Raw genomic sequence first — 26,800 nt, 5'->3', positions numbered from 1 at the left:
AGCTTATTGCGCTTATCACGTTTCCCATCTTGCCGATTTAACCGTAATTTTAACGTAACTGAAATACATCTATACGATAACGTACTACGACAGGCATACATCTGAATAACCTAATGAAGAAGCTCTAAGAATGACAGCGGTTATAAGGATTATACGAATCATTCGATTCGCGCATTGAGTAGCAAATATCCTCAAAGGCGACAGCTGCAATTGCGGCAAACGCGAGGGGGTAGTAGCGTGCCCTTACCCTCGACTCGAACACACTCGCGGTAAAAAACAGAGCGCATTTACGAAGACAGAGGAGAGGCACACGTACGTGGACACGGTAGCGGGGCCATCGTTCATTCGAATTACCCAGAGACGGTTCTTTTTCATTACGGTAAGAGCCGATTGCATTTTTTTACGTCCCTCTGCGACACAGGGGGTGTCCAATCTGGAGAATCATGTGGAAGGAGGGCCATCTAATCACGTGTTCCTGGCAATCGTGTCCCGCGTCCGCCCTCCATGGCTTCGCGACCCCTCCATCTTGGACACAATCCTGCCAGAGAAAGAGGAGAGAGGCCGACGAAGGGACGTCCCTTCTATTCGAGAACCGTAGGGACACGGCCTCCACCTTCTTTTCCATTCTTTTTACTCTTCCTCTTTTCTCCTTCTCCGCGTTCTTCTCTTCTCCTTTTTCTTCTTTCTATCGGTGCAAATCGCCCTTTCACCATTCCGAGGGCGCTTCCTCGATCGTGCTTAGCGTAGGCTGGCGTAATTAAGCCGCGATTGAAAATTAATCATCGCGGATCGATTTCGTGCATCGCCGTCCCGCGAAACGGCAAAAAGAAGTTCGTCCGCACGAGCCGGTGGCTCAAGGTCTTCTTTGAAGTAACCGCGAATCAACTTAACGCGAATCGTTGCTTCCCCCTCGTTCTCGCTATCCTGTCGTGCGTGGTAAGCCGCTTACGCTAATTATCTCGTGGTTGGGAAATCATTATTTTCGCGTCCCGTCGAACCGTTTTTCTCTGCTCGCTATCTGCATCGCGGTACACCATCGTCTTCGACCTTCTTGAACTTCGTCTCCTTCTGACCCTTCGAACGTAAGAGGATCTTTTCGAAGGTTTACGACGAGCCACGGAGCGAGCAATAGTCCTCGGAATTATTTGTATCGGTAGTCGCGACCGCGAGAACGTTCCGATAAATCTGCTTGCAAGATGACGTCGTTCGAACTGGCGAAGAAGCGAACAGTCAAAGAGATGGATGTTTCATCAGCGATACGATTCGAGCGAATTCTAAATTCTCTATCTTGGCTGCGACTTCAGCTCTTCTTCATTTACCACGTATATTTAAACGTTGAACGGAGCACGTGGAAGGGACACCAGCCTCCTCGCAGACTCACCATTTCCAAGAAAGTTCCCCGCAATTACCGATCAGACCACCGACCGGACCACCAAAGAACAAGACGAAATTAAAAATCCTGCAATCCGCGCTTCCGTGTCCCTCGAGGAAGGAGACGCCAACGGGGATGAAGAAGACTTAAAAATCCCAGGATCCCGGTGCCACTTACCCGGAGCGGAGCACGGGTGCGCCAGCGTAAATTGTCAGCCAGGACAATTCGACGAAATCACCGATCAGCGGAGCTCCTTATTTCGACTGGAAGCGAATGGCCGTCGAACGGTTCACGAGCAAAAGAATTAAAGGCTCGCGCTGGTCAACCAGTTCTTTCTTCCTCTTTTTCTCCTAACCGATTCCCTTGGCGCAGACGGTCGAGGCAAGCAGCCAGCCAACTTCCTCCTCGTTCCTCCGACCTCCCCCAGCAGGAAATCCCAATAATCCACGATGAGACACAGATTGAGTCTCCCAGAGACGGCGGAGAGAGAGAAAAAAAGAAAAAAAAAAAAGAAGCGAGCAGGAGAAGCGGTCGACGAGGCAAAGCGAGGCTGGGATAAGAGGGCTGGCGTAACGGGAGAAGAAAATTGGAATCCTTCCGGGACGGAGGATGATAAAATTGCGGATGGCCAGGTGTTACCGTAATCCGGATTGAGACGGACCGTCCGAGAGAGCTATGCGCACATACACCTGCACCACTTTGTACGGAACCCTATACGTTTTCTTGTTCCCGCGTGATTCACGTTCCTTTCTGGCCACGTGGATTAGAATCGTCTCGGTTTCCCGAGAAAGAGACGTTCCTGTAACTTCAACGAACGCTACGAAGGGGGTCGCGCTTTGCCAAACTATGCTTCTAGCGGCCGCTGGCTTTGGCTTAAACCAGTTTACACCGTGCTCGGGTTAACTTGCTCCGCTCCTGGAAATTGTGGCTGCGCGTACTACGGTAGACTAGTTTCACAAGATGAAAACTTTCCAGGAGCTGAATCGAGCGTTTCGATCGATTCCTCGCGCTGCGAGTGGAATTGTACGAAATTTCAGGAAAATTGGTCGAAAAAGTTTTACATAATTCGCGTAATATCTGTAAACTTTGTATCTCTAATTTCATATTCCTTGCCCTTTTTCTCTTTCTTTTAAACTTTCTGCTTTTTTCTTATCCTGTGTCGCTCCGCTTTTCCATAATTCTCATGCTTTCTTGCCCCTCCCTTCTCGTTTCATTTCCTTCTTCATTTTCTCCTCTTTCCATGCTATTTTCTACCTATTTTAACTTGCTCCTAATGCAGGCGAAATATTTTTGCGTCTCGTTTGCTTATTCAATGACGCTAAAGGAAAAGAAGACAATTCGTTGCGAAGGTCCCCGGCCTCTTCTCAGATCGTTATCAAAGCAAACTGGTACGAGGCGTGGAACGTTAATTTCAAGGGAACTTACATATTACACTACCGGTGCATAAATCCAGGACGCCTTCCACGTGGAGGGGATAGAGAAAAAGGACAACGATACGCGCATCGATTTAAAAAGACGCGATCTCATTCGGGCCGCTAACGGGCGGCGATTATTCGGATCCAGCTGCGGAGGACGAGCAAACGGCAGAACAGCGCGAGCAGCGATCGTAATTTGTTTTCAGATCGTATCTTCAAAGTAGGCCCGCGTCGATAGGGGAGGAAGTATTCTCGCGGAACAAACTGTGGAACGTTCTCCACATGGTTGTACAGGAAATCTAGAAATTCGCAGAAGAATTCCAAAATACAATCCTTAATCGATCCTGTAATCGACAAAGACACAACGATCATAATCGAAACTGTATCCTTTTGTCTTTGATTAATCTGTCGTTCGAGATGTCGAAATCGCTGCCTTAAGAAACCAATTGCTATATCTGAAAAAAACCGCCATGCTGCTACCTATCCAGAAAAAGATCCTGAAAAGAAGTGGAAATAAATTCGCAATAAAACTGTCCACGAGGCGGTGGACCAGGCAGGCTCGGGCGTGTATGGCCTTTTCGCGAACGAAGCAGCAGGATCAGGACCACGGTCCTGTATCGTATATCGCACATATCGCATCGAAGGATCGGTGTAAGCCGGTAGCAGTCAGTTCTCTCCCCGAGTCCGAAGGCAGCAGCAGCAGCAGCAACAGCAACACCACCGCCACACTCGATGCGCACAATTAATATCGGGCCGTATCTGTGATCTCTCATTATTACCTGGTGGTTGCCGGTGTGTGAGGGTGTAGCCGTTCCCGCAGGAACGAGCCTCTCGAATGTTCAGCCACGGCTGTGTTGGTACCGGCTACCGTACACCCCGGGACACCAGAGTCGGCCATGCATCACCCTAACGAGCCGGGCATCGCGTGCCGATCTGTATTAAGGATTTATAATCCTCCGGACGCAGGAGAACTCCTAATGTCCTGGCTGAGCGGGAGATATTTGCCTATAGGCTCGCACGATCGCGCTGGACGCTTCCTTCGACCACGGGGAATCACCGTGTGCCCCTCTTCAAACAAATAGGCACACCCACGAAGACTTTTTTATTCCTTTTCTACGATTTTTCGTGTTTCTCCCCCTTTTCGACTTTTTGCTCAGTGGCAATGTAACGATATTCGATGAAGACGTCTTGCTCCTTCGAACGACGCAAAATGAGATTCTTTCGTCGATCGAGTCGCTCGCAGCATCAACTCTCCCGAGATTGATCGTTCGATTTCCGGAGAATTAGATGCTGATACTAAAATTAAGATGTATTCAGAAAATGGAGTGTGTCTCGGTTGTTTGCCTCTTGACTAATTCGATTCGCCGTACGTAAGACGTTGGCTCGACGATATCGATTCGTAAGAGCGAAAAGGACGATGTTCATCGTCTACGGTACCTCGTCGAGGTACTTGGTCGATCATCAACGCCCTACAGATACATTGAAAAACGTCTTCCTCCTTCTCCAGTCTCGGAATAAGGTTCTTCCGTCGATCCTTCCAACGTCAGGTGATTATTCGATCATCAATTTTTAGGAATGCAACGTACGATCTTCCGATATCCGCTTGAATCTGAAAACGCTCGGCTGCCTAGTACCTTCCGACAGGTAGATTGTCTCTGCCTAAACACATATTAATTAGACTCGCCGCCAGCAGGAAGACATAACTCGTTGAGGGATGAGTGAAGGATGACGTGGTCGCGGTGCAGTTTCCGAGTGTCGTGTTACGTCTAGGTGTGTGCCGTTTCCTCGGCTACCCCACTCGGTCTTGTGGGTCCGCGATCGAGGGGCCTGGTGGAGCAGGGAGGATCCGCGGGTGGCCCCAACCCGGCTACGGGATCGTAGGCACCGTACGTGGGCTCGGAAGAAACCGAGCACGACGCTACCGGCGCATTAATAACACTGGTAGCCGGTCATATGTTAAACGTCCACCCTGTTATGCACGCCGCTACTGCCACTGTCGGTGGGTCAGATCCACGGGAGGGGCAGGAAAAAGGAAGGGGGAGAGGGCAGGATGCCGTAGGTACGTTTTACCTACAGCGACGTGCTCCTCCGTGCAACGTGGTCGCGGTGCAGATCACCTTCTACATATCTACCTGAACTCCTCTTCCGCTTTGATTGCAGCCACTTTTTCCCATTTTCGTCGACTTCTTTGACTAAAACTTTGTCATCCCTTCGCAAACGAGATATTTCGCTATGCGAAGATCGCAGGCGAAGGATGCGATAAGTCACGTTCTTCGCTTCTCATGGGAAAGCAATTTTAGAGTTCAAACATGTTGTCCCGATTCCACGTCGAAACTTCTCCTCGCGTTCGATTCTCCGATTAAATGTTGAAATATATATAAATATTTCAACCCCTTTGCGTATTTAATAAATATTAATAACATCGGTTAAACGTAAACTTCTCTAAAATACATCGAACTAATAAAAAGAATATAGAATCAAGCTAATATTAGGATTACAGAGTAATTGAAGTTTGCAACCGTAGATCGTGATTGTTTGTTCCAGGTACCGATACATGTGGAAGAGGTACGGGGATCAACATCCAAACATCTCTTCCTGGGATTCCTACTATTCGGAGAAATAAAAAAATAAAGCCAAGGATACATCCGATGTATTCGTTCTTCAACGTTGCAGTTGATACGGATGGCCAAGGACGTCTTACGAATTAATCAAACGGTGTTTGACCATCAACGTGTGATTAGTGTCGCTATTATTGTGATCCGTCCAACGAACGAGATCGACGAACAGTTATCATTACCGGGGGATCCACGATTATCATTATCAACGGCGCGGCAAACGAGAGCTGCCGGTTGAATAATTCATACGCCACTCACGACTCGTCCGTTTCTCTTTCTCTCTTCCACTGGCTCTTTTTTTCTTTTTCTTTTCGGTGGGTTCCGCGGCCGCAAATGAGAGAAAGTACGTACAAATGAGAGGCCCGAGACGTCGTGCTGTAGTGACTATACGCATCGTTATAAATCAACCATGTGCGAGGATAAATCGTGATGTTACCACGCTGTTTTGTCGTTCGTTCGCGTTTCCTCTCGCATTGTCTTTTCCGTTTTCCCTCATCATTCGCGAATCTCGCCGACTTTTTCGTCGAAATAACGACTCTCTCGATACGCGACGCCAAGCCAATTCCAAACAACGACACTTAAGAAAGAAACAGACCGAGAAATTTGTTCTCGGTCACCTTTCTGTTTCGGATTATTTAAAAGGCTGACTCGTTTTTTCGTTCATAATAAATTTTATAAGCGTGAATGAATTGTTATCGACACGCGTGATAAAGCGTTTCTTAAAAAAATCGAGAATGTCTCTGTTCGTTAAAATAAGAGTGAGGTCAGAACGTAAAAATTCGAGGACCACGACGCGGTTAAGAAAAAAACTAGTAGCAACTGCGACATCTTTCGAGAGGATGGCGTTAAAATAAATTGAAAATTGGAGAAGAAACAGGTAAAATCGGAGAGAACGTGCCTCTGACGGTTTATTTCTGTTCTACCTGCTGGCTTCTTCCCCTTTCTGACGTTTTCTCGTTAATTATTCCAAGCGTGCGCGTATGCCACTGGAATATACGCGATCGTAGATATACGCCCGCGTCTCTTGCGCAGCGTGACGCTCGTTCGTGAAACAGAGACGACTGCGCGGCGGAGGAAAAATCGCGATTTTGCGTAGATTGAGACGGTTGGGTGAATAAAGTATCGGCGAAACACGCTTGGTCTTGATTTATTCTCCCCGAGATCCCTTTGGCCTCGACCATTTGCTGTAATTCCCAAGATTTTGAAGACTTTAACCGGAGGAAGGTCTTTCGAAGAGGAGAAAATATTCTCTCCAAGGTAAGTTAGTAATTCGAAGATGCCTAGCTCGGTGTCGGAACTGTCTTAGGCGTGAGCGGGTCAGAAATAATTAATAGTCACGGTCGAATCGCATTTTGGAAGAACGGTGGACATTCCTGGACCCCCCGAGCTCCTTGGATCCAGCAACATAAATAACGGAAGACGGAACCCGCGGTGGGTCCTCACGCACCAGGAGGAGTCCTTAAAATCCGACGTGCTCCTCCCTCGATTAATTGCAGTAGATCCCTCCCCGCCACGATTAACTTCGCCATATTTCCTGGCATTCCTGATACGGTGCATTCTGTTCCGATTGTGCCTCGTTCGTTTTATATCTTTTTACTTTCATCCCTTTTTCCTGTCCTTTCCTTTTTTTTTCCTTTTTTTTTTTTTTTTTTGTCCAACAATCGTACATTAAACTATGCAATAACAGAGAGGTAAAGGGAAAATATCACGATACAGGCTATAAATTGGATATAAAATTGATGTCAAACAGACGCAGAAACGCATGGAGCGCGCAGAGCAAATGTTATTTTTCACCTGACATTGGTAGCATTATCATAGAAGGGGGACAGCTTCCAAGAATTGCCGGAAGTATCGTCGAATGTACCGATGTCTCGGCGTTCTTTGCAGCTGAATGGAGAGCGGAAGTCGGTAAATTTATGTCTGGAATTCGTTTACATGCACGCGCATCCGTTTGGTCGTTTCGAGCAGATAAGGAGGAAACCAGAAAGGAAGCTGTCTGCTGACAATAGGAAATTCCATAACGTTTCTCGAAATATTTATCGCGAAACAAAGCAAGATATCACGTATTTTCAATTTAGAGAAAGAATTTTATTCCATCGAAGTTTTTTCCATGTAATTTTGAAAGAATTCCGATATCAACTACTCTGCCGCTTGTTCCTTAGGAATTTTTCAATATTGTCGTAACATTTCGGTGCAGCAACGAAGCGGATGAGTGCGTGGAAAGTCCGTGTACCAACAGGCGGAAATAAATCGTCGGTGGTTAATAAGCTGACGCGTTGTCTTTCTGATTTATGTAGCCCGACGCCTCCTCTTCGGCCAGTAAATTGCTACACGCATATATGCGTGTACGACCGGCGTAAACGCGTCCTGTAAGGACAACACGGCGGGGGACATGCGGAACGTGATCAGGACACCGGTATCCTGGAAGCTGTTACGTTGACACGATCCGGTTAGCATCGTAAATAACGGTAGATCGATATCTGATATAAACGTGTATACGTACCGATGACAGTTTTTGATTTAAGGAAATTCTGTCGCACCAATTAACCGTACGCCAATCGTTTATTTCTCGAGCTTCTTCGTTTCGCTGCTTTCTACTGGTTTATTAATAGTTGTTCGATTCGCCATATCTGACAACGAAATCTATGACTGTATTTGAACGAAATTTCTCCCAATTTCGCGTACGCGTTCGATTTCGATTGTAAATACTTTAAGCGCGAGCAACAGGGAGATTTTGATTGTTAAAACCGATTAACAGACTGGATCGATTATCGAAACACCGATTAATGGGACATTTGGAAATGGATGTTTGTAAGAAAAATTGTAATATAAAAATAGAAGGCGTTAAATTCTTGTTAAGCGTAACTTATTTCTTACTATTAGTATCTATAAAATAGTTCGAAGTAAATGATCTTCTATCGTATGAAAATCTATCTAATTTGAATCTATATCGACGATTATACTTGTTAAACCAAATCTCGAAGGAAATAAGAAGAACAACCGGCCTACTCTTCGAACACACAGCGTAATCTATTTTAACCCGGCGCAGACAATCGTTAACCGTGAAATTAATAACTCTCCATATTTCACGGTTTTATCTACACATCCCCCATTTATTAGCTGTGCAAGAAGTCACGGGGTGCATCGGAGGTTAATCAACTTAACGAGTTTGTTGATGGACTACCCCGGTGGACTTCGATAAGTTCGCTAATGGCTCGCACGATGCTCCTTCGCCACGGTCAATTAAGTCTATAGAAACGTTTCCGTATCTTTGAGTCTACGGCAGACTATCTCCGAAGACTTTCCAAGGGTCTACGAAGCCCTGCATTAATTGCTTAATTGGCAGTAGCCGAGGATAAGAGTTATCGAGAAGCAACTCTAAAATAGACATCGCTAAAATTATAACAAAAGTCCACGTGTACGAAAAACAGAACTATAGCGAACGAATCTCGATGCTTGCTACGATCGGTTCAACGATCGACATCCGGGACGTTCTTAAACCAAGAATCATTACCTTTAATCTTTTATGTGACAATAGCCAAAAACAAGAATTACAAGTAACCTATCCAAAAATAGACACAGCTAGTATCGTATGAAAATTTCGTGAATACAAAACAGAGCAAACAACGAGATCTGATCGCAGTGTATCGATCGTACCATTGATATTCGAGGCCATGAGCCAGCAGACGCGGTGATCAGGCTGGGTTCTCACTGGCATCGAGTCGAAGGTGTCGATAATTGCTTAATTGACGGCGGTCGTCGATAACCATCGGCTGCGAATGCTAACTATAATAAGGTAAGACTCAGGAAATAAAGCGAGAAAGACGTAACCATGAGAACGAAAAGAAGGGATCCACGTCGTCGTATCGATGGCCCCAAAGAGACGAGGTGCGTACACGGCTGACGTGTCTTTTCTCCAGGTGAACAAGGCCTCGTTGTGGAAAGGTGTCTAGAGCAAAGAACCTCGAGATCTCTTTCCTTTTCTTCCCTCTTATTCCGAGTTCCTCGTAGCCTTCGACGTCGATGTCCTTCTTCCCGTTCCTCTCCATCTGTTCTTAGTCGTTCTCCATCTACGTCCTTTCTCGTGTTCCTCGTCTTCCTCGTAGTCGTTATCGTTCTCCTTCGTTCTTCGCCGCGCCTCCTCGCTCTATCTGGAGGGGCAACCAGAGAAGAGATATTAGAGATGCCAGATAGCTTTATTAAAGGTGAGACGATGCCAACGAGTCGGTCGCTTTGATCACACGAATTATCGTGACTCCTCCACTCCGTTCTTTGCCTCGCGACGTAACCGCGTCGTGGTCCTATTCGTTTTCTAGCTTGTTTCGTCCAGAAACGAGCCGAGTAGGCCTGATTATTTCACGCTGCCTTTTCTTAAGCTCCGAGTACTCGCTTTGACTTCTTGCTTCCATTATCGATATTCAGATAATCTCGTTATTAGATTACGCGCGTATTTACAAGCACACGGTCGAGATTTCGACTCATCTTCGAGTGACGTTAGAATTTTGATCTTGGTAACGGAGCGTGATCGTGTATCATCCAATATAATTCGTTTACATCCTCGTTCATGGGTATTGAGATACTTATCGAATCGATGGAAAATCACTTATCAAATGAAATAAAGATAAATTTAAAAAACAGTACCATTATCTTCTTCTTCTTTTTAATTTATGGAATTGACCAATTTGTATTCTCACCACTGACTAATATTCAATCTGCCAATAATACTGTCGACAATTTGCTGTAACAAAATGAATCCTCTTCTTTTCTTCTTCTGGTCCTTTCCCTTCTGTGATTCCAGTTACCGAGGTTCGATTTTGGATGCTTTCACAGGAACAAACAGCCAGCGATCAGACTCGAGAACGATCAATGTAAGTGGAATACTTTCTTCGAAAATGTTCGATGATGATTTCGACAGCCTCGCGGCACCGTCAGTAACACTGAAGCGTCCTTAAACCGAGAACGATCCACTCGAGCGTCTAAACACTTAAATCGTTTTTTGCCACTCGGAGCGTTCCTAATTTAATCGGAGGCGTGTCCGGAGATCTGATCGTGGTATTTATGTCCACGCACCATTGTCCGCGCGTCATCGCCATTACGGATATCGCCTATAACGTTCACCTCACGTTCATGTCCGTCTGGGTGTCAGAATCCTCGACGAAATTAGATCCGCTCCGTTTCACGTGTTTTCGTCCTTCTTCCCAGCCGCGGTTAATTATGCCACGTTATCGCGCCAAACCTGTTCACCTGATACGTAATCCTGCTTTCGTTTATATAATATTATCAGTCGCACTCTAGATCCTACAAAGTCGCGATTGAAACTCTTCGTGGAGCTCAAAGTCGCATGGAATAGATCAACGAGCCGAGTAGACTTCGATACGGTCTATCTGTTTGCATATCGTTCGCGAACACGTTCATGAAATACAGTTTTCGGAGATCGTTAACAGCAACACTCCTCGCAGCACGGTGTATGTAGTAGACATACATAGAATACACATTTTCTGGAAGAGGAATCTGTAAGAGAAAACGATAAAACGAATGATTTTTTAATTTTAATACTAATACTATCGTTCGAATGGATAATCGAAGACTACAGAAAAAAAACGTGATAAGTACGTATCACTTTTCGATGGAAGGAGAAATATTTTGACAGAAACTAGCCAGAAATGAGAAGAAGCTGTTAAATGGAAAAATACGATCGACGTTTAATGAACGTTTCGTAGAAACCAAAGATACAACAGTGTGAGACAAATAATATTTCCAAGATTACACTTCACGCTTCCCTTAACTTCTTCGTTTTTCGTTCTCAACTTCCTAATCTTTTTTCTCGATCCCCTTTCCACCTCCTCTACGACCGCGTTTCCATCCCTTGTCTTCTCGACGATGCCGCGCACCGATCGTTTCGTGGCTCGAATTGTGCTGCCTCGCCTCGCGGTCTGACAGCCGGCACGTCATTACACGATGACTCGACGATCGTGAGATACGTCGAGAAACAGAGACCAAGCGCGAAGAAAGAGAAAGATCGACCGGGAAAGGAAGGAGGAGAACGGATGATAGGTATGGCATGCACGAAGTTCGGTTCCTTCGAGACTGCAGAGGAGAAGGAACTCGAAAAACGTACGTCGTAAGCGTGATACCTGAGGAGCGTTCAGGAAGAACGCCCTTTACAGCGTTCGTGTGTCAATAAGATTATCGCGCAATTAATGCACGATCACGAGACGAAGAGACACAATTAATGTCCCTTGCAGCCAAGTACGTTCTTTTTCTTCGACTTTCTTTCGTGTCGTTCGATGACATCAATGTTTTGACGTCTTATTAACCAGCCCTTTTAAAACGTTCCTGATCATCGCGTAAACGTATTTTACTACGGTAGAACGATAGGACAGCGAGAGAAGAAAAATCGTTAGCCAAGACGTTAGAAACTCAGATCGAATTAAAGCGAAACCGGTCATTTCACCGACCCAACTTGGAATATCTTCTGGTATTTTTAAATTGCATAGATTTGACAGCGAAATTGTTAATATGTTGATACTTCGTACCTTCGTCATCGTATAAAACATCAAGTCAAATGATCTTTCCATGGGCACTCAGGTTTGTTGAATTGTAATTTTATGTTAATTTATTAAGCGTGTCCCCAGCTTTGTCTTTGTTTCCCAATAAAGATAATTGTTCTACGAACCGATATGAAACACGCGCTAATGCAATTTCCTACCATAAAAATGGAAAAGGATAGTTAGACGTGCAATTCGAAGCGTCCAAAGAATTTTATTTCGTTTACGAGAGGCAGTGTACAAGTGATCCTGCGGAGTCATCGGCTACCTGGCTGAAACTTCGCACGGAGCCAGCCACGAGGTGCGAAGCAGGTAAGCCAATCAAAACATCTTATTAGGAAAACAAAATGAGAAGAGGCAAAGGATAAGAAATATCGACGACGTAACCTCCTGTTATTCGAAAGGATTTTCTATGAATAAATCGTCGAATATACTGAAAAAAATCTTCAATTGCGAAAGTGCTGTTCGAGTAACAGGCAAAAGGGAAACTTTGTGATTTCGTGTTTTCCCCCAGACATTTTCCAATGATAATTACGAGTCGGAGTAATCAACGATCAACGCTTCTCAAAGTTCTTTTTCCACGTTGAGGAGCAGACGTGGCTGACATGGAAACTTGGCGAATGATAGCGAAAACTGCTGAGACCTGTTAATCGACGAAACTTTGAGGAACTGTAGAAACTGCGACGAAGAGCATCAGAAGATAAGACAGCTGGACATTTTCGTGAATTAATTACATCGCTGATGAGAACCCGATGCCCTCTAGGTATTAATCATTGACGCGTCGTCTTATCGCCTGTTTCTTCAGACGCGTGCGCTTTTAAATAAAAAAGACGAAAGGAGAAAAGAAGAAAAGGCGAATATAGTCGTTGTAAAGTCTTCTTTAGAAAGTTTCACCGATATAAGTTCCTGCTTGGGCGTGTCGTAATTTACAGCCAGCGTTATCGATACCCGTGACTTGTGCGTTAATTCCTGGACGTAGGAACTGGGAAAAATTCCGCGAAAGATACGAGTTAAATCCTTGAGGGTTCGGAAAAGTTTGCGAACTGCCCTCGGGACGATCGAAGCGAGAGGAATCATACGAAAAACCAGCAGCGTGGAATGTTGAAAAATAACGAAAATGGAGTCGCGTGAGAAACGGGACGAGGAAGAGAGCTGAAAGATGCTGAAACGATCCGGGAAGAGAACATCTGTGAAAGAAGCTGAAAGAGGAAGAAGGAGGAAGACTGGTGGCAGAGGCCGCGTTACTCGATGAAACTGGAGGCAGTTTGCTACATCCAGCAGGTTCGTATTTTCTCTCTTCTTGCGAACGTTACTAATTAATTACTGTGATTAATCAGAAAAGTTCGTAATTAGAAAGTTTCTTGGCGAAATTAAAATGGCGGGGAGTGACGGAGCGAATAGTCTCGAGCTGCTTGCTGCTCTGCCCTCCGGGCTACCGTGGTCCAAGACCAACATCGCGAGAGTTTCCAATAAACTCATTAATTAAGGTGGATCGCCTCGCAGCGTTCGCAAGGAAAAGGGCGAGGATGTGGAACATGATAAAAAGGATCGGGGATTGGTTCGCAATGGATGTCTCGAGCTTGTTCGCGTTCGCCAACGACTCTGTTTATTTTTAACAACTTTGCTCTAGACTCGAGTACTCTACGAACTTTCTTCCATGTTATCATTATTCTTATTGAAAGCATCGAGACTAAGAACGATGTTCTGTTCCGCAAACACCTTTGTAATTACCTATTTTTTCATCGTATATTAATAATAATATAAATAATAGCAACAATACTAATTATATCAGTAACATCCTTTGGTAGAGTTAATTAAATACAAATACCAAGAAAGCAAAATTAAATTACTATATGCATGTAATGGGGAATTAGTATCGAGCCATAGCTCAAAGGACTTCGTATGATTTTTTAAGCGAAATGATAAACTGCCAAGAAGGTGTAGCAGATGACAGAAGGAATAATTGGAGCAATATTACAATAATTTTGAGGAGCGAGCAATGACGAAATAGGGAAGGAAAGGATAACTAATGATCGATCTAGCTTGGCAGAAAAATTCTTTCGAAGCTTCAGAATTTTGTTAAAAACGACTCGAGCTCGAACATATATCGTCGCAACGACCACATATTCTTTGTTCGTTTATTTATTTACTTACGTGTGAAAGGATGTCGTGGTTAAACAGAAGCGTTCTCGTGACACGCGAGAGTCTCCACCTCGGTCATTGCTTTTGCACCGGCAGGGAATTCGGTGGTTAAACGTAGTCACGCGATTTTCAGCCCTTGGCGACGTTCGAACCGCTTAGATGAACCGGATGTTAATTCAAAAGTTTCTTCAATAAATTAGAAAGAAAAAGAAAAAATCAATTAACAATTGTAACGAATGTAAAAGAGATATCGAAGAGCAGAACGGTTAATTCGTCCTAATTAGTCGTTCTATAGCGTTTCGAAATTCACCTTTTATTTTCTCCGCGTTAAAATCTCTGCGCTCTGTTCACCATCGACTTTATCAAAAATGTTTGAATAGACGAATTTGAAAGTTAGCGTAGACGGATACAAAGAGTGGAAATGCAAATGCAGCTTGTCACCGTGCAACAGGCCAGTTGGCTGCCTCTGATAGCTCGTATCGTTCTGACCAGCCAAGTCGACTCCCATTCTTTTCCTTCTGTCGCGTCATTTTCCCAGGATTTTCAGCCGTTGCGCGATACAACGCGCGTTTCATTAAATAATATCAGAAACGACCTGGAAACAGGTCTATTTCGATTAAAAAAAAATGTACGCGTCTACCATCGATCCAGTAGCATCGATATTAGAAAACGATCAACATAGTAGATAGATTTCTAATGTTATTTTCCTGTAGTTTTCGATTAATAAAATAAAAAATAGAGAAGATAGAAGTAAGTGACAATTTAGGTGAAACGTAGTTTATCATACGTTATCTTAATCACGAGTCGAAGAAGATCAAGTCGAGCGTGCAAGATTGATCTTTCGATTAGCTTTTGCATTGACAGATCGGTTTCGTGGAGGCTGTTGGATCATTTTTTAAGTTGATCCCGGCGACCATGCGGGAGGGTGCAATGAAATCACGTCGCACCCCTAGAGGGACATACGGACGGAGTTGTCTCTCGATCCACCCTTCATCGCTGCCACCCTTCTGACCGCAGATTGAAATTCTTAGGCTCTCCACCGACCGCGACTAGGGTCCAAACGAACTCGTTTACCCTTCGAGATTTCGTTATTTAGCATCGCGAATCCACCAACCGTGGCTGGACGCTAATACCATTTGACTTGGTTTGTACTCACCCCGTTACAAGGGTAATTAAATTTTTCGCATGTAATCACAGACAAATAAAGTATATACAGAGTCCTCCACTTCGATTCTCTAATAATAATAGCGAGGAAACCTGTTGTATCGTTTAGCTTGTTGTATGAATTTTCAGACAGATCGATGGACGAAGAGCACAGAGAAAGAACCTTTTCGCAAGTCTATTTTTCTTAATTTCTTGGTTTCGAACAACCAAAGATAAGATTCGCAAATATAAGTTTCTCGAAAGTAGGGTAAATGTTATTTTCTTATGGATGCTCGTCTATTTGAAACGATGACAAAGTAACCATAGAAGACTATGCAAGCAACTCGCCATGACAAGTTGCCTAATGAAGACAACTTAATCGAAAACCGGATTTTCAGACACGATGAAACTTACAGGCGGCTACATCGGTTAACTTCAGCAGATGAAAGGTGTAGATTAAGAAAGTCGTATTTTTACCACGAAAATACCTTGGCTGATGTTCTTCGACGAAGCAAGAAAGATCGAAAAACGAAAGAAAGAATGACATTTTCGAAGGCAACAATGTCGCGCGAGCGGAAAAGAGATTCGGCCACTTTCCTTCCATTTTGCTTCCCCCGATTGCATCGTTACTTTTGTTCACTGTACACGTTGTTGCGCGAATGATTTGCGGGGCCACCGGCGCGTTTTAATTTTGGGATATTGGTAGCATTAAGCCCGTGAATACGCCTGATAGTCGGTCTCTGGTACGCGCTCCTCTCATCCACAGGGTGTGTACGAAATATGTTTTCACGGAAGCCACGCAAGTTCGCGGAAAACCCGAATGAACGTCAGATTAAAACTGTCGCGGAAAGCGTTTGCTGCTCTACACCTTTCTCATCGCGGGAAGCATTTGTAGCCGCTTTGTGTTCACGGGTTTGTGAAACGCGAATGAATTTACATTGCCATTGTGTTTTCCATTGAAGCAGTCTGGCCAAGAAATGGAATCCAAACGACTTCTGCAAATAGAAAGTATAATAAGACGCTCGATATTAATATTTTGGAAAGTGAGAAGGAAATTTTACGAACGTTCGTTCGATGGACGTTGCAGGTTTTCTAGACACCCCGTGTATAGATTATAGTAGGTCGTAGTTCGGGAACGTATCTGCCCCTCGTGCGACGAGATTTCATTCGGGGCTTGGGCTGAGATCTTTTAATTTGAGGCCAAATTCCTCTCGAGGATGAAATGCGGGGAGCCGCCGAAGTGGTCGTATTGCAAGAAGGGTGGCACGTCTGATGGTTGTTTGCTACCCAACCCCGTGCACCGTTCGAATTCTAAAACACCCCTGTTTATGGGAGCTTTCTTCGTCGATACCGCTGGTTTTGATCTCGTTCAAGCTTTTCCTCTGCGGATCTATGTCGTACGTACTTCCAGGCGACCATTTTCGTCGTTCTCGACCGACAGTGAACGACACAAATCGCTATGAAGGTTGAAAATTGTTACGTCATGATAATATAGGTGCTGCTGTGTGTAAGTCAATTAATGAAACACCTTAGTTTAACGTAATTAATATTAGTACGCACAACTGATATTTCTTTAATGTTTAGGAAAGTGACAAAAGCCCATACTTTGTCGTTGAAATCAAACGAAGAGACAATTTTCATGCGAAATTGGCTAAAAACGTATTCAATTTTAAAATTATTTTTTTACAAGAAGCAGATAATGTAGTTTTGTCGTGTTTTTTTTTTTTACCTATGATCTGCAATTCGGATTCTGGATGTTTTTATTTATATTACGTCGATTTTCAGCTCGCTGTATCTGTATATATTTCTGTTACGCCAATTAAAAGCAACGCTTTAACTACAGATTCACGGGCGTTACGTGTTAAAATACAGAAATTACAAATATCGGGGTAGAAACTACCGAGAGACCAGTGCGAGCGTCGGTGTCCTTAAAATAAGTATCGATAAACGTCACGGTAAAATAGAAAGTAAAATCCTTTCGACCGCATTCCTGGAGGCCTGGTGCGAGCAGAGGAAAGAAAAATATGAGAAGAGGTCCTCATAGGTGGCCCCGTGGCCTCACACTTTGCCAGCATCGCCTACGACTTCGCTTACACTCCTGCAGGTGCGTTAAGACTCGTAATATATTGCGCCAAGCCAGCCGCTTTTTGGCATAATGAAATAACGAACACTTTGTATTCTTCCATTTCGTTTCTCGTCCCGATCTTAACGACGCAAAGTTAATAAGACTCTGACCAACTTTCGACCAACGCCACTTGTACGATGGAATTCGGGAATTCTAATGAAAAACACGGTTTAAAGGCGAAAACTGGTAGTCGAGCAAGAAGATATTACAGCCATAGAAGGGTTAAAATGTGACGCAAAGACAATAGAAGCGTGTGCTACTTCTTACAGTATTCAAATAGGGTTACTCGAGTCAGTAGGATATTTGGGTCAAGCAACAAGCAATTTATAATTCGTCAAATTCACTTATGAACAGTTGTTGTGCGATCTACCTTTCGAAGGTATAGATGCAATCACTTTGAAATTATCGTTCACTGTCGAAGAGAATCCGCAATTTTTTCTCACAATTCTCTTACGCAACACTGAAAGATACGAAAATGCACATAACGTACAGAATATGCAAAATATATAAAACATTCAAATAATAATCGTACGCGAAGTTGAAGCTCGAATTTTAAGACGAGCCGACTCAAACATCTCTAGCATACGTTAGTCTGGAAAGAAAAGACACGCGAAATATTGCACGTGTCATTGTGGAATAAAGTTTCGATACCCACTACTGGTTTCAAACAAAGATCCTTCGCTGCGAATTTGTAAACAGAGGCGGCTCGCTGAAAAAGGTGGCTGCTCGTTCTCGAACGGTTGAATGCATATTATGTTCGTACGTCGTGCTTTTCGCGCGATTTTCTTCCCATCTATCCGCGAGCTCTACCTTCTCTTTTTATTTCACTACTACAAGACCAATTCGTTGAGTAAACTTTTCTTTCGTCGCAGAAGTGAATGTGCTTTCGTGTAATCAACGAGGTGAAATTTATCGAGCAACGTCACAAGATAATTCACGCCCCACATTCCAGCCCTGCGGGATAAAAAAGAAGAGGATGGGAGGTCCTCTTAATTATGTTCCTGGTTAAACGACCGGTTGGTTACGCCCCGTTCGAGATACTCGGACCCACATGCCGATTTACCAGAAACATTTAGCAACTTCGACACTGCTGTTAAAAAACGTAACCATTTCGATTCTAGTTCTAAGTAAAACCTCGATTATGCGAATTAATCGTGACGCACCGTTTGGGTAATTGAATTTCTCGGATAATCGAATAACTTTACTTTCATATAAAACGAGATCATTTACCTTGAAATAATTAACAAACAGTTATCGGAATACGCGAATATTTCTTAAACGTTTCGATATAATTTTCTGACGATTATTCAAATTCAGGTAATTTTTTGTAAGTGTTCCGAACTTTGTAAACAACGCGTGTAATAGCGACGTACGCGTGGCCAAAGCGGACAAATTTTGCAGAATTTCATAACTCGAGGTCTCGCGCTCGAATGTTTGCTCCAGATGGGAGGAGGCACTGGTGTTTTCAAGATCTAATATAACGCGTATGCATTAATTTTCTCGTCACGTTAAGCAGAGAATGCATAAGTAAAGAGCTTATGGAGCTCGCCCACACGCCGCCCACCGAAACCCATGTAAAAGTCAAACACTCTACACACGTTATGGGTGTTAAGTGGTTCGTCAATTGATACCGAATAACAGATGCTACTTGTGTTCTTTTCTGAAAATACTGCCAGACAAACCCTTCGAGATATTTAATATTGTAACGATATTACAATCGCGCCGGTATATACATAATTCTTTTTTCTTTTTGAAATGCACGATCGTATCGAAAAATATACGTATAAAGAGGAACGAATCGAATCAGAAGCACGGTATCAACACGCAGCACGCTTTATCTCCCTGTCGTTGAAGAACCTATTTGGTGGACAGCCGAAGCAATAACGTAAATCCTAATGGAAATGCAAAGATTAATTAAGAATCCCATTCTACTGTGTCCCCATGTGGGCGTCCCTAGGGAAGATCATCGGTTCGTCATTTTCTCTGTCTCCCTCTGTTTCCCCCTTGCCCCTGTCAAGCATTTAGGGTGAATTCACCTACTCTTTTTGTCGATGTCGAGCCGCGAATGACTACCAGCCAACGATAATGAAAACCATTAGCTCTCCCTATGACGAGTCGTTCGAATACGATCTGTATTCTGTTAATTTTTCTCAATGAAAAAAAAAAAAAAAACAAACGTTCCTCTTCTGCGATAGCAAGACGAGCAAGTGGAACAAAGATTTCCTTCGTGAGGAATTCACGAAATAAATACGGGACGTTCGACCGAAAATAAAAAAGCCTTTCTTCGTCGCACTTATCGCGGTCGCGTTAATTATGCCGTTAATTAAGCGGATGAAACAATGTATGCGACACGAGTGGCGTATCGTCGTAAATTACGACGTAACCAATTGCATCGTAATAATAAACGTAAGCAACGAGCGTCAAAGTGCAAGGATCCTTGCAGCCCCGAAAATCTCGACAGAGAAAGGGTGTCGTACCGTCGAGATATCGCGATTCTCCACGTAATGAACGAGGGGGAGCTGAACGTGCGTGTATGCGTACACACGAGAACATCCTGCGACACGCGCTCCGCGTCAAAGGAAGCTGGAGAGCAGCCGGTCACCGACACAATGCGTGTCTCCTGGGACACGCTTATCTGAAATTACAACGTTACATACCTGCCCCTGGCTCCTAGAGCCGCTAGAAACCCGCAAGCCTCTAGAACGATTACTCGGGATGCGTGAATCCGTTCAACGAAAAAGCCTTTGTGACGGGGACACGCGCTCTCCTACCGTTTAATCTTCTTCTGAATGCAAAACGCGCTGAAACGAAAATGAAACATATTTATTTAAGAAGGTTTTTAAGGGAAGAAGGAACGTGTACCGTAGAAAATCGATCTTTAGGTGACAGGAAAATTCTAGTAAATTATAGCGTGGAATTTAAATTACAATAAGAGACAGATGGCGAACGCGATAATTGAAAATTTTTCTATTAAGAAACATTTGGAAAGGTGATCAAGTACATCGAGGAAGATCGATCTTTCGATGATACGACAATTCTAGCGAATTACCGAGATTGTAGCGTCAGGATGCACGAATCTGTGACTCGAGTTTCCTATTAATCGACTAATTTTAATCTTCTCTCAGATGCGAGACAAACGAAATATTTTAATAGGAAATCTTGCAAAAGTAACGTCGGAAAGGAATTATAAAGTGTGGATTTTCGGAAGTGATGAAAATTCTGATGGATTATCAAAGTTCCAGGAAATTCGCGATATGATAATGAATGGCGAACGTGACGAATAAATTTTAGCAAAAATTTAGGTGACGCGCGGTGAGAGTCGGGTTAGATTTTTTAGCATAGTTCACCAGCGTCTCTGGTGGTGAAATAAAACGATTAAATACGCCGCACAGTGGCTCGGTTCACTTAAATCGCGTTCGTTTCCCGCGCGTGTTTCGCACCGTGAAACTCATTAAACGATCTCTCTGGCCGCCATGTTTGCATATTCAAGCGGTCCCGCTGAATGGTGTCGTCTCGCGTCCTTTTTATGCGCTTTTCCACATAATTTGTCAGCGGATGCGCAACGACTGTGTCCCTACCGTAGCAGTCGCGAATCGTCCGTGGAAAAATGTTAGGAAAATCAAAAGAACCACGCTTTTCAAAGTTTCTTCGTCGTTCGCCGGTGTAATCTCCGCGTTCCTGACCATTTTTCAAGCTCCCCCGGATGTTCCTCGTCTTTTCCAACCAGCTCCCTTGAATACCATCTTTAAGACACTTGCCTTCCTCATTAAATGCTCCGACACTCGTCGGCCGCGAGCAGAACCACGTTTTCACAGTGCGACTGGATCGTTTTGCAACGACGAGAGGATATCCCTTAACCAGAAGTCTAGGTCCTTGAGAGATTTCTTCGCGTTAACGACTCGTTCGCGAAGGAGACGCGGTTGCAAGCAGCTTCAGGTCGGGAAAGAAAAAAAAAATAAAAGCCTGAACTCATCCTCGTGGCGAACGCGTTAATATCGAGCCTTGTTAACGCGATAATTAACCCGTGACCGGTGACGCGGCACCGAGTGTCACCGAGTAATTAAATCGCAGCAATTTACAAGATGTAGCGTGGAATTGCCGTTCCGGCTGCCTTTTTCTCTCTTTCTGTTGCTCGAGCGAGGCGCGATGTAACGAAAAGTGGCTGCGGGAAGGAGACGAAAGTACCGGTAATAAGCGGTGGATCGATAAGAAGCGGCGTAACACTCTCGCAGAAACGAGTAGCACAGGCCACTATTCTTCTTCGCGCGTTCTAATTGGGAATTAATCAATTTCCGATTGCAAAGTATGTTTGATAGGCTAATTGAATCGGCTGTCGGTCGCACCCGCTGAGTTATTAACGCCGTTTAACCGTCGACCAAAGTGAAACGCAGGCAGGAAAGAAACAGCTAAGAAATTCTGAGGTAACAACTTTCTAGATACCGACTGACCCTTTTTCTCAGCTCGAAAGGAACCGAATTCTTCGTTCTCTGTCCCTCTGTCGCTGGCGCGCACTCACCAACGAGAAACCATTATGCAAATGAAGAAGCACCTTTTCGAGAAAAGAATGCACGCGAAAGATGGAACGAGAGAAGAGAAACCGAGAGGGTTCGTCGAGGTTTATTTATATTCAGGCTGATTTCCAATTATCGAAGATACGAAGGAACGAGAGCACTGCCGGCAGCGTACGAACGAGAGGGACACGGGGAAGGTGCGTGATCAGGATTCATCTTTGCTGCTCGCATGTCCTGTCGCAGTTTGCTCTCTTGCCTTCTGTTCCTCTTTCGCGCCTGGATCAGTAGCTTCGGCTCGTCTTCTGGCTTTCTTCGTCGTCGCTTTGCCTTCCACTCTTCTCGTGCTAACGTCCGCCGGCTCCCCCACGAATATTTCGTAAAAAGGACGCGGCCGAACACGAGAAAAAACGGAAACGGTCGACGATGAACTCTTTCTCCGTCACGCGCGGATGAAAATTATCCTGCCTTTCAGTGACCGTTGATTTTTACCCGGCCATTAAAACGTTCGATAAGTCGGTCCTTTTTCCTTTTTTTTTTTTTCAACCATCTCCAGCCTTTTTTCCCTGCCGTCCAAGGTTTTACGCCGTATCCCCGATCGAGTCCACTCGAACGAATTCGATCGCGTTTTCACCCCGCGTTTTGACGATCGAAGAATGAAGCGAATCCGAGGTTTCGCTTCGCCAAGGAAAATAATTTTACTCAATTTCGTCTTCTCCGAATATTGGTCCTTCGAATAAGAGGGCAGCGCTCCCTGACAATTCTCCGAAGTAAACTGAAACGTTGGCGTCTCTTGACTTCGTTTTGACCAATTGTTACGGCGAGTAGCAAAGACTCACCCCGTCATCCCTTGGTGGATAAACGAGGCGCGTATCCTCGTAAAAGTAACGCCCCTCCCTGCCATACACACATACACACACACTCGCGCGCGCGCGCGCGGAAATACCTACAACAACCTGCTGGTCGTTCGAGTGAAAAGACCGCGTCGAGAGCCGCGGCGTTATTATCATACCTTCCCTTTTAATAGGAAACTTCGCGGACGGTTGGAAGGCTCGCTGAAGGGTGAAAGGGGTAAGCGATGCTCCCGGGGAAAGAAGCGAACCGCACAGCCATGCCGGAGAGAGATAAAAAATGCAAGACAACCGAACGAGCCCGATTCGAAAAAGCGAGATAGATTTCCGAGTAACGGATGGAGAAAGATAAGGAAAGATGAAGGAAGATAGAGAGGAACGAGGACTCTCTCGCGATTAATGAGCGGTGTTTGTTGTTAATTGCTGCCGCCATTAGGTTGGCATCTCCTCGCGAGTTTCCACCACCCCTGGCCTTCCTCTCTACGTCCCTGTCTTTCCTTTCTTTTTTCTATCTTTCCATCTTCTTCTCCTCGCCCTGTCACCCAGAGATAGTACATGGGAGCACGGTTATATAATAAATAGATATATACATATACACACATATACAAGCGCAGATGCGATACTCCCTGTTCGTGCGTGTTCACGAATACCTCTGTACCGTCGTGGATCGGTACATAATGCCATCTACCTATATACATTTTTTTCCTTCTGTTTATATAGACTGCAAAGAGAGACAGACACATAGAAGCGTGCACACCTAAAACTCGCGGAGCTAAACCTACCACCGAGTCACCCTCCAGCGGCTCCTCGAAAGCGGAGCGCGCATGTTAATGATCGCCCGCCACGGCCTTTATCTTTTCCACCTCATTTGCGCGCCACGAGTGGGACCAGGGAGTTTGCGACTCGCTAGAAAAGAGAGAGAGAGAGGAGAAGCAGGGAAAGGGGAAAGAAACGACGACGACTTCATCCCCCAACCACGCCGTTAAAATATTTGCTCGCACGAAGATCCGCGTGGCTGTGCCGAGAAAAGGTGTACGTGTATCGCGCGAGAAGTTCAGCTGGAGATGAGACTCGCCCCCTCCGCCGCCAACCTCCCATTTTTTTTGACTTCATCCCCTTTTTTCCGCCCGGCCACCAACCACCGGCGTTAGACTGAAGAGGGACTTGAACGAGAATCTTCTTACAGGTACGATTCGCGCTCGTGTGGGTAAGTACGAGAGGGTTGCGCGGTACACGGCTAGCTTTCTTCTGTTTCCTCTCTCTTTCTCGCCTGTCTCTTTCTACGACCTATTCTTCCTTGTCCCGTGCGTTCCCTTCTTTCGTACCTTTCATCGGACGCCACGCGGTTTTCCACTTCTTGCTTGGACGATGGCGCGATTTACGGAGAAATTAAGACGCGAGACCGACTAACGCGTGCTCGGGTTGCTTCTACGACTTTTACACCCGCCGTATTCCAACGCCGTGTTCTCCACAAATTTAGTTATTATTTCACTTTGTAGTCTTATGTTAGAGAAGAAGCGTGATATCTCCCGTAATTTCAAACGATATATTTTATTAGTTACGTAGTTTTTGATCTGAAAGAGGTATCGATGGTATTCCTAAGAAGAAAATTGAGCAGACAAAGAGTGGGTGCAGGATAAAAGCATTATTAAGAACGACGGCGGCAACAGCTCGTAGCAACTTTCTCCTTCAACAACTAATGTGATAATTACTCAAGCGGAAGTAATAAAATTAATCTCGGTACCGCCTCGCCGCGTTTCCACCCTCTCTTTTCCCTCCCGGCGACTCCTTTTAACCCAGCGTTGAATTTTGGTGGCGCGGGATGGCTCTGCCCTCTTATAAATCAAAGCCAGTTTAGCTTTTAATAATTCGACGGAGGGGATGGCAGACCGGATAATATACGCCCCAACTTCTTCCTTTATTCTCGGCCAAGAAGAGTATCCCGTTAATATCTGCGGTGACAGTAATTCGTTACGCGTTTTCGCGGGAAAACTAAGAAAGAATATAGCAAAATAAGGTGTTACTCGAGCCATCGAAGTTTCGACATCTTCAACTTTACGCAGAATAACGAAACTTCGTTGTATATTACGAGACACTGGCAATTTCTTTCGTGTAATAACGCAAGAATGACAAAATATCATAATCCCACAGGAAAACATATCGACAACTAGGAAAGAATTCGTATAATTCTACGGTTCGACGCGCATCTACGCTCTTCGACTGCAGTAACGAGGAAGAAAGATGTCTTTATACTTTACAACGTGCCATGATTACAACGTAGTAGTATAGGAATTATAACCACAGCTGTCTAGTTATTTATTATTATCTTACGGCATTTTCTACTAATCCGTTCTTTGTATTTCCCGAACAGTGAGTTACTCGGGAGTCGTACTAATCATCTAGATGAGTTAAAAAGCAGAGAAAAGTGTCGACGTCATATTTATCCTATTTTCTAAATATTTACGCATCTTCTAGAGAATATTGCGAAAACAAGCGATCTGTCGTGAAAAATTGAACGTTACTCATTTATCTAGCTAATGAAATTTACTTTGTTCCTGTGAGGCTGAATTAACGATCCGATCGGTCGAATTCTATCGGTTTTTGAACATAACGATAAGAAATTTGATTTGAACGTAGAACGACAGCAACGATTTCGCGCCTTCTTGGAAGAGATCGTGAGCTAAGTTTGCCCCCGCGAGCGAAGAAAAGTCTGCGGGAACACTGGGTAGGTTGCTCTGGTGGGTTCTGGCCATCGAGTAAGTATCAGTAAATAATCGCGGCGGACGTTACATTACTCGGCGGAATTTATGATTCGGGCCCGTCCGGTCACGTTTGCCGGAGGGCTCCTCCTCGAAGACGCTCCGAAGGAGCAAAAAGAAACTCCAGCGAGAAAGAAAAAGATAGCTGGTAGAGAGAGGTATCCCGAAACGGGACAAGGAGGAAAAAAGGTCGAGGTGATGATAAAATCCTGGAAGGAGGTGCAACGAGTAAGAGACAGCCCCTGAAACACGGGCCAATTTGCCACGCTGCGTTTGCCAGGCTAAATATTACGCGAGTTTACACAGGTCGTGTATCTGGGACACGAAATCGATTCCTGTTCAGTGAAAGTCCTTGCTATTAGCTTATTTCTATTATATACATATGTATAATAAAAGTCTGTCCGCGATTCAGCATTCAAAATACTCTTCTTAAAATTGTACAGCATCTAGATGAAAGAGGAATTAATAAGGAAAAGCATATCGAACTTTCGTTTCGTAATCGCAATACGGATTCGTTAGAATTCAGCGATGTAAAAATGAAACTAAAAATGAAATTTTGTTTCTTATACAAATTAACGATGTTTCGTAATGTACGACAAACTTGACTATTCTATAGGAAAATTTCGCGAGCAAAGGACGAGATTAGAAAGCGTAAGGGAATGCATTAACGAGAAACGAAAGAAGAATTTAGAGAGGAAGAGAAAAAAAATTGAACAACCAAAGTCTCATGCACGACCGCCCTTTTAAACACCTCGCAAGCCAATTTGCCACGGCGTGTCCACGAGGTGATAAACGCTAGGCGGATTCGAGTGTAACCCCTAGCTTGTATCACGATTCACCAGCACGAACGAGTCTTTAACGAGTATCATCCGGTTGAATGAAATTGGAAAAAACGAGATCGCAGAACCGGTTGCCCTAAGATTTCGAAAGCTTCTGGAAAAAAAGAATGAACTGGCAGGAAACAGTGACACGCGATTCGGGGAGAGGAACGTTGCAATTCGTAACAATGTATTCTTTCGTTTCTCTGAAAAAATTAACCAAGACAATCGCATAATGCTACAGCAAACTTCTTTGCCCCGTTTTCTCTTACCCCACGCGAGTTCTCCGTACAAAATTTAAACGATTTAAATACGCAGAATATTATTTATTAATAGTATTATTTAGTAGTTACTTTATTATTGTTATTTATTATTAGTAAATTACATAATGATATGATATAAATTTTTTTTTCTTTTCAATAAAGCTTTAACCGCGTTTGGATATTTCAAGACATCATATACTTAATCAAACTCTGCTTCTTGCCAATTTCCTAATTTTCCCAA

General features: G+C 44.2%; 1 protein-coding gene across 2 annotated transcripts in view; it reads left to right on the top strand.

Annotated features, from left to right (window-relative positions):
• Soxn (SRY-box transcription factor soxNeuro) overlaps window positions 1-6,536 on the top strand; it is a 119,299-nt gene extending 112,763 nt beyond the window's left edge. Inside the window, exon 4 of one of the 2 annotated variants that reach the window (XR_011800820.2) lies at window positions 5,332-5,457. Coding sequence is in view for 1 of the 2 variants with exons in the window: in XM_072011400.1 (XP_071867501.1) it covers window positions 5,332-5,410 (79 nt within the window). In the remaining variant the exon portion in view is untranslated. Of the gene's footprint in view, window positions 1-5,331 lie in introns of both variants that reach the window. The other variant, XM_072011400.1, reaches the window with a different exon arrangement.
• The last annotated feature ends 20,264 nt before the right edge of the window (window positions 6,537-26,800 follow it).

This window comes from Bombus fervidus, chromosome 10 (genome assembly GCF_041682495.2).
Source record: "Bombus fervidus isolate BK054 chromosome 10, iyBomFerv1, whole genome shotgun sequence".
NCBI classification, from domain to species: domain Eukaryota; kingdom Metazoa; phylum Arthropoda; class Insecta; order Hymenoptera; family Apidae; genus Bombus; species Bombus fervidus.
Note: the sequence above shows the minus strand (reverse complement) of the source record. Positions and strands in the feature narration are given on the sequence as shown.